We start from the raw sequence: 9,607 nt of genomic DNA, 5'->3' as shown, positions 1-9,607 counted from the left end.
GGTTGTGTACTGTAATTAAGATATCTCGTTCTGCATTAAAATTACCTTGGAATTGGAAGCATAGAACTATTGAAAGATGTAAATAGTACAAAGAAATAAGCAATACAAGGAAATAGTTTAGAGAATAATTCAATGCAGATTTATTTTCAAGTTAAGAAACGAAAAATTGTTAGAGAAGATAATAAAAAAAAGGGTCCAGTTTAAACTATATATGTACAACATTCCCTGCAGCATGTTATGAGAACTACAACAATTAGTGAAATATATAAAGATCAAATACATTTTGATAGCATGTTCAGAAACAACTATTTTTGGCAAACTGATCCTTTTTTTTTAGAAAGATCTCTCAAGAAGCTGTCAAAGGGGAGAGAGTGAGGGCTTTGGCCCTATATAAAGCATTCCAAACAGTGGTAAACTTCAATAAAACTCCACACAGAACATTAAACCTTGGTGGTTCAACTTTTTCAAACAACTCTTCTACAATACAATGATTTTGATAGCATATTCAGAAGCTAAAATTCCACTGAATTTGATCAAGTGATCTGGAAATCCCACTTCTTTAATCATCCAAATGAATAACACTTGAAGGTCCCACTTCATCTTGAGAGGTTATCTCTACAAAAAAAAATATTCTATCATTTTCAAAAATTTTAAATATAAACTAAAAAATATATAGATTTTTAATATAGACTCACCTTGCTCAAATTTATCAAGCTCTTTAGGATCCTCATCAAAAAGTATAGAGAAAGGTGTTCCTTTCAACCAATCTTGGGTGCAAACAAGTACTTCCACTATTTTTGGCGTTAGGCAACACTTTCTGATGCTACAATAAAGATGGGAATGGCCAACACCTCGCGAGCCATGTTTGCAAGGATAGGAAATCTAGTTGAGTTGACTTTCCACCAATGTAAAACATCAAGCTCAACTAACTTTGTATAAGGTTCAGGATCTTCTCTCAAATATTTATCAAGCTCTGATATATAATCAAATCTACGTCCAGTAGCTCTTAGGTAGAAACTCATACCATGAGGATCATCATCTTCATCATCTAGTTGTGATTCTTGTTGGCTACTTTGAGAACCCTCCTCAAGACCTTGATATTGTTCATAAAGTGTTTTCAAAGATGACAACAATTTTGATTTCAATTGACTAGCCATATCAGATTCAAATATATAGTCAATGAAGTAATTAACAAAATCCAACTTACTCCTAGGATCAAGCACAACAACAATCAATAATAAGATATTAATTGCATTAGGATTTCCCCAATATTTGTCATACTTTCCCTTCATCTTCAATGCCATCAACCTTATGCTCACATCACTACTCTCAGAATATTGTCGAATCTTTTTACCAATTCCAAACACCTCCTTCATGTACATATGACTGGTGACATATGAAGTACCAGAAATGTGCATGGTAGAGTCATAGAACATCTTTAAAAATGGTAGAACAGACCTCGCATATTCCCAATCCCCTTCTAGTGGCACACTACCATTACCTTTGGCCATTTCAACACCAAATTTCTTGTCTTGCATATCTAGCAATACAAAGGCATCTTTGTACTTCAAGCTTGCCTCTAACATTAAGTAAGTTGAATTCCATCTGGTTTCAACATCAAGGCAAACAATACCTTTGTAAGAAATTCCCTCTTGCTCAACACAAGCCTTGAATCTAGCAAATCTAGCTGGAGAAGACTTCACATATTTAACTGCATTTCAAATTTTCAAAATTGAATCTTTGATCTCTTTTAAACCATCCTTCACAATCAAACTCAATATATGTGCACAACAACGCATATGAACATATTCTCCCTTTAAGACAAGACAATTCCATGATAACATCCTCTTTTTAAGATATTGGACCCCAACATCATTTGCTGTAGCATTATCCACAATGATACTAAGGACCCGTTTCAACTCCCAATTATTCAAACAAGCCTCAACATGTTTAGCATTGAGCTTTCCTGAATGTCCTGTTGTTTGAGAAAAATTCAAAATTTTCTTTTGAAGCTTCCAGTCATTGTCAACAAAGTGCGTTGTTAAACTCATGCAGTTTAGATTTTGGATTGAAGTCCATGTGTCTGTAGTTAAGCAAACCCTCCCACATTGTTTTGATAGAAAAAATTTTAACTTTGCTTTTTCTTCTTCATAGAGTTCCCACATTTCACGCCTCAATGTGGTGCGGGATGGGAATTCAAATCGTGGTTGCAAGGACCATACAAAGTCACGAAAGTCATCATCCTCCACAAATCGAAAAGGAAGTTCAGATTTCACAAACATCTTCACCAACTTCATTCGAGATGTATTTTGGTCAAATTTACAAATAGTTGGCGAAGGACCAACACTAACCCCTTCTATAGTTGATGATGAAAGTTTTTGCCTCTTGAATACTTCTCTATTAGGATTTTATTTGCATCTCATCAAATGATTCCTCATGCCACTTGTCCCAGCCAAATATTTAATCAAATCTCCACAGTAATTGCATTTAGCCTTCTTCTCAGAATAAGATTTTTGTTTAGTAAAATGTTGCCACATGTTTGACCGACCTTTACTTTGCCCATTCGATGATGAATCAACACAAGGGGGTACATCATTAATTCTAGAAACATCTGGTGTGAGAGTTTCTATGGTGTTTGGCAATGTAAATTCCATCTGATAATAAAAAACAAGGATGCAAGAAAAATATATTACTAATTACTACTATATAACACACAATATAAAGGAAAATATATTACCTTTTAATGTTTTGGGCTATATAGGCTGGGATCAAGACAACTTGTATACAAAATTAATCATTTTAGGATGGATTTGTATAGATATTATTCCTTCCTGGGCTTTTATATAGTTTCCTTTGTGGTAATTTTATCAATAATGTATACAACACTTTAAGGCTTTTAGGCTTTGTACAGCAGGCAACAAAATAACAAAAACTGTGGGAGATAAGTTCAGTTTGGCAATTCTAAGTGAGCAATACAATAAAACCCCAAGTTCACTACTAGAAAAATTAATATTTGTGACGAATTTTGTGACGGAAAAAATAGCATCGCAAATAGTGACGGATTTTGTGAGGGATTTTTAAGTTTTGTGACGGACAAGAATTTAATGACTTTTGTGACGGATTTTGTGACGGAATATATCCCGTCTCTAAAAATCCGTCACAAATTTCGTCACTGAATCAAAAAAAAAAGATTTGTGACGGATTTTGTGACGGAAAAATTTCCGTCTCTAAAAATCCGTCACAAATTTCATCACTAAATTAAAAAAAATGTTTGTGACGGATTTTGTGACGGAATGAGCTTCGTCTCTAAAAAATCCGTCACAGATTTCGTCACTAAAATGAAAAAATTTAGTGACGAATTTTTCCCTCTCAAAATTCCGTCACAAATAGGTTAAAATATTTTGTGAAAAAATTTGTGACAAATTATTCCCTCTCAAAATATTAAATTTTATTTATGAAACTTTTATATTTAAGAATTATGCATAATTAAAGAAAATATGTTAATTTTTTTTTTTAAAATAATAAAATTAAAAATATTTTATTTCATTAAAGGACTGAAAAAATTATGAAATTCATTTAATTAAATAAAAAATTGTCAATTTTGAACATAAGAAACTAAGACATTCATTAAAAATATTTTAAAAAAAACTTGTGAAAATAATAAAAAACATATTAATTTAATTTTGCCTTAATTACATTTTTGATCCCTCAAGTATTGTAATTGTGCAATTTTGATCTCTAAGATTTTAATTGGATAATTTTAGTCCCTAAAGAATTGTAATTGTCCAATTTTAGTCCTATAATTTTTAATTGAACAATTTTAGTCTCTCAAAAATCATAATTGTGCAATTTGAATCTCTCTCATTAAAAATTTAAAATTTTAATATATATATATATATAATAATAATAATAATTTAAAATTATACCATTATTTGCTTATTTAAGTTAACATATACTATAATTTTTATTAATGTAACAAATGATATATATTTATTATTACTAAATAAATAAAACTTATATATTATTAATAATTTAATATTGCTAATAAATTAATATCAATAATATTTTTAGTATATTTATAGATAAATTGATAATTTGATAAATATAACTTAGTATATATTAATATACTTTTACAAAAATATAAATATAGTAGATAAGATATGTATATTTATATTTTTGTAAAACTATATTAATATATAATAAGTTATATTTATCAAATTATTAGTTTATATACAAATATACTAATAATATTATTGATATTAATTTATGAATAATATTATAAATATATATATATATATATATATATATTTTATGTATTTATTAATAATAAATATATATCATTTGTGTGACACCCTCTACCCCACATACCATAACACAAATAACAAAAATTGAATAACATAATCTTTTTCTTTCGTGAGGAAGAAGACGAACTGCACTTTTTTAAGTGCAGAGGAGTCGCGTAATCGATTACCTGACTATGGTAATCGATTACACCCTTTTCAGATCCTTTACATTTTTGGCACTGGTAATCGATTACATGACTATGGTAATCGATTACACCCTTTTGAGTTCTTTTGCATTTTGGCACTGGTAATCGATTACAGTATTCGATAATCGATTACACTATGCCCAGATAAGTGGATAAGCACTGGTAATCGATTACACTTCTCCGTAATCGATTACATATATCAGGACTAGCAAACATGCACTGGTAATCGATTACATGACCAATAACTGATACTTTAAAACATTCTATAAAAGTCATTAAAATAACTATAAGAAGATAATATCCACAAATATAAAATAAATAATAATTAACTAATTTAGTTATTTATTGCAAAATATGTTTCTAATTTTATATACCTGAACAAGAGCTGTCAAAACGGGCTAGCCCGGCCCGTTTGGCCTGGCCCACCTCAACCCATGTTTTAAATGGGGCAACCCGGCCCAGCCCACCAAGTTTATTATCTAAAATTTTGTAGCCCGGCCCGGTCCACGACGGGTTGGTGGGCTAAACGGGCAGCCCACCAACCCGCCTTATTTATTTAAAAAAATTATAATTTAAAATAAATTTCAATATAAAATAATATTTAATGTAAAGTTAATATAAATATTTTTATAATATAAAATTTTTTATAATATAAATATATTTAATGTAAAGTTAATATTTTTATAATTTAAAATAAATTTCAATATAAATTTTTTTATAATATAAATATATTTAAACAAAGAATTTAATTGTTTCGGTAATAAAAAATTCATACGTAAAAATTAAATTCAATATATAATTTAAATAAAATTAAGTATATACATACTAAATCAATTATTCATCTTTCGATATAATACTTGATTTCTTTTGGTTATGATATTTTAATATATTTTATTTAAAATATCAATTAACATATTTTATTATTATTATTATTTAATTTATTGTAAAATAATTAAAATATTTAATTTAACATCATTAAAAAAATAACCATTATAAAATTTATTTTTTTAGTTTAATTATTTATTATAATACTTTTTAGTTACTGTATTAACCAAAAAAATATTTTTAATTAAAATATATTTTTGAATTTTAGTTAATTCATTATCATTCACTCACTTTATTAAAAAGTGATAAAATTTAATTAATTTAATAAAATAAAAACTTTAAAATAAATATCTAAAATCTTTAACAATTTCTTAAATACAAATATTTAATTAATTAATTTTAATATATACTAAATTTAATATTAGAAAATTTATAAATATTTTAGTTATAATTTTTATTATCTTTTGAATTAATATTGGATTTCTTTTGATTATGAAAGATAGTAAATAAAATTTAAAATCTGAATGAGTTTGTTTGATAAAAATATTTAATTAATTTTAATATAATAAATTTAATATCAAAATATTTACCTAGATTTGAGTTATGATTTTTATAATCTTTTGATTTAATATTGGATTTTATTTATTATAAAACATAATAAATAAAATCTAAAATCTGTTAAACGAATCCACACTCTCTCTTGTCCTAGCAGACCTCTTTCTCTTCTCTGTTAAACGAATCCACACTCCCTCGCCGGCCACCACAGCTCCTTCTCGGTTTAACCATTCTAACAGTCCCTCACCCGGCCACCACACCTCTTTTTGTGTTAAACCGTTCTAACAGTCTCTCGCCGGCCACCACACCTCCGGCTGTGTTAAATCATTTAGAGAGAATATTAATATGACAGGTATTACTCGATCTTGTGTTTTTGTTAGAAGATTTTATGTAGTTATTTAGAGAGAATATAATTTTTTTATAAATAAGTTTAAATTGATTTTTTTAAAAAATGAGTAAACATGATTTAGATTATAAAAAATGACTAAATGTAATAATTTATTGTAGATTTTATTTATAATTTTTTTTTTGGAAAAAACTCAAATGAAATCAAATTTCTAAATAAAATATTCAAAATAACATAAATTTAGTTATTTGAATTTTTGTAATTAAAAAACCATAAGAATTATATAAATTTCAAAATTCAAAATTAGGCTAATTTTAAAATTGAATTTATAATAAAATATGATTATATATTTAAATTTTAAAAAATGAATTTAGAAATTATTGAAACGATAATTTATATTTATGTTATTTTATATATAAAAAAATGAATTTGATAAATAGAAATATCTTAAATTTAGATTTTTAATAAGTTGAATATGTAATAACTCAAAATTGCTGGTGGCCGGAACGGGCCGTTTCAAAAGTGAAACGGGCCGTTCCGGAATAAGAAAAATGCCCAAAACTGGAGAAGCAGAACGGCCCGTTCTCATAACCAGCAGAACGGCCCGTTCTGATTCTCCAATATAGGGCATTTTTGTTATTCCGGAACGGCCCGTTTCACTTTTGAAACGGCCCGTTCCGTCTACTGTTACAGAATAAATTTAAATTCAGTATAAAAATAATAATAAAATGATTATAAAAAGTAAAATTAAATAACTTAGTTAAAAAATGACTATAATTAATAATTTAATGTAAAATTTGTTTAAAAAAATTTGAAAATAAATAATAAAATAAATCCTCCCTTTCGTCTTCTCTTATGGTGTGTTTAGATGAGGAATTTTACAAATTCAAGGAATTTTAAATTCTTGGTATTTGAATTACTTTGATTTCAATTTCTATCATTCTTAAAATATTTTGTTTGGATAATTAAGTCAATTCAAATATCTCAAATTTTAAATTATTAGGTTAGATATGATAATTTGATTCCATCATGATAAAATTAATTTTAAAAATATATTTATATGTTGAGATTTTTAAAAATAAATTTTATAAAAATAAATATTAGCTAATTTTTAAATATTTAATAATTTTAAAAATTAATATAAGATAATATTTAATAATTTAAAAAATATTTTTGAATATCTAATAATTAAAAGAATGAAAAGAAAATATAAAATATATAGGTGAAATAAGAAAAACAAATATGAGAAATTTCAAATTCTACTATTTTTGCGAGAATTTGAAATTATACTATTTTAAGGAATTTCACAAATGTTCCAGTGTGAGAACGACCCGTTCTAGGCTACTTAAAAATCAAAATATTATAAAAATTAATTTTCATAAATATTCATTATTAAAATACTAATAATTATTAAAAACCTTTAAAACACTCTATAAAAGTCATTAACTATAAGAAGATAATGTCCACAAATATAAAATAAATAATAATTAACTAATTTATTTATTTATTGAAAAATATCTTTCTAATTTCATAATTTTTATTTTTAAAATTTAAATTTTTAGTTAAAAATTAAAAAATTCTTATTTTTTTAATAAAATAATATCCTTTAATTTCTTATTTTTTATGCTTAAAAGCAAACTTATAAATTAATCTAATTTAGATTTATGAAAGAAATAAGCACAACTTAAAAAATGGAGATATTTTGTTTTGCATGAAAGTTGTTAATATGACAGGTATTACTCGATCTTGTGTTTTCAAGTATCATAATATTGTGAAAAATATGAATTAGAATTGATTCAAATGAATAATTGACATTGTAATAACTATCCACAGTCAACGGTAGAATCAAACACCATTAAATTAGCCTCAAACAACTCTAACCTCTCATTTGTACTCTCAAGTAATAATTTACAAAGCATGCACACTCATTATAAAGTATACAAATTTTTAGACTTATAAATTTCACTTTATTATATAAATCAACAAGTTTAATATTTAAAAAGATAAATAAAAGTATATATAATTTCAATATATTATTGTAAATTTAATATAATATATATTTGATTACTTTGTATGTTTATTAAATATATTTGATTACTTTGTACATTTATTAATTTTTGTATGTGGGTGGAGTAAATTACATTATTTTTAAAAAATATTGTGTTTTTTGTTATATATTTATGTTAAGATAATTCTATAAGATATAGTTTACATATACTAGTTTATCATCTCCTAATTTCTAGTTTAGTTTCCTTAGTACTTGAATCTGAATGATTTTCATGCTATTGAACTGATGGACACAATAAAATAAATAGGCATAAAACATAATCAATCCCTAAAGTTTAGGGATTTAGATAAAACTGACTAAGGAAACTAAACCAGAAATTAGGAGAGAATAAACTAGTATGAATTTGTTTGATAAAAATGTTTAATTAATTTTAATATATAATAAATTTAATATCAAAATATTTACCTAGATTTGAGTTATGATTTTTATAATCTTTTGATTTAATATTGGATTTTATTTATTATAAAACATAATAAATAAAATCTAAAATCTTTAGCAATTTCTTTGATACAAATCTGTAATTAATTTTAATATATAATAAATTTAATATCAGAAAATTTATTACAATTTTAATTATGATTTATATAATATTTTGATTTAATATTAAATTTCTTTTGATTATAATATTTTAATGTATTTTATTTGATATATCAGTTAGCATATTTTATTATATTTTTATTTTAATTTATTATAAAATAATTAGAATATTTAATTTAGCATTATGAAAAAATAACCATTATAAGATTTAATTTATTTAATTTCATTATTTATTATAATACTTTTTAGTATTGACCAAAAAATTATTTTTTAAAAAAATATATTTCAAAATTTTAATTAATTCATTATCATTAACTCACTTTTTTAAAAAACAATAAATATAATTAATTTTTAATTAATTTAATAAAATAAAAACTTTAAAATATATGTCTAAAATCTGTAATAATTTCTTAAATACAAATATTTTATTAATTTTAATATATATTAAATTTAATATTAAAAAATTTATTATGACTTAATAATAACTTGTTTGATTCAAATTAAATCTTAAAATAAATAAATATTTTTTTATTTATTTTAAATAAACTGAGCAGAAACTAAAATTAAAAATAATACTCATAAAGAATTAATTTATTTTTATTTTTATAACTTAGTTTTGTAATACACAAATTTATTTTTATAACTTAATTTAATTTATTCATTAAAAATTATGATTCCCACCTTTTTGTTTTTAATTATTTTTCATTTCCCCCTTTTTTTTAACTTATTTTTCATTGACCAATTCTACATCGGTTTTACTTATGACCGATGTAGAAATGAGCCCCTC

The 9,607-nt window shown here is 24.5% G+C and overlaps 1 protein-coding gene across 1 annotated transcript; it reads right to left on the bottom strand.

The window, feature by feature from the left end:
- Positions 1-803: 803 nt before the first annotated feature.
- On the bottom strand, positions 804-2,297 carry LOC145954544 (zinc finger BED domain-containing protein RICESLEEPER 2-like). Its single transcript, XM_083069005.1, has 2 exons — positions 1,796-2,297; positions 804-1,711 (listed from the first exon to the last, which is right to left on the bottom strand). Exons 1-2 carry the CDS (start codon positions 2,295-2,297, stop codon positions 804-806), a joined length of 1,410 nt encoding a protein of 469 aa, XP_082925131.1.
- Positions 2,298-9,607: the final 7,310 nt, after the last annotated feature.

This window comes from Cajanus cajan, chromosome 1 (genome assembly GCF_000230855.2).
Source record: "Cajanus cajan strain Asha chromosome 1, NIPB_CcT2T_4, whole genome shotgun sequence".
Classification (NCBI taxonomy): Eukaryota; Viridiplantae; Streptophyta; class Magnoliopsida; order Fabales; family Fabaceae; genus Cajanus; species Cajanus cajan.
The sequence above is the reverse complement of the archived record's forward strand: the minus strand, read 5'-3'. Positions and strand labels throughout refer to the sequence as shown.

What these genes read in the sequence shown, in the direction of transcription:
- LOC145954544 (XM_083069005.1), bottom strand. Translation starts at nt 2,297, where the DNA reads ATGAAGTTGGTGAAGATGTTTGTGAAATCTGAACTTCCTTTTCGATTT. An exon ending in GGGAGAATATGTTCATATGC is followed by an intron (nt 1,712 to 1,795) that starts GTTGTTGTGCAC and finishes TTTGAAATGCAG; the next exon opens with TTAAATATGTGAAGTCTTCT.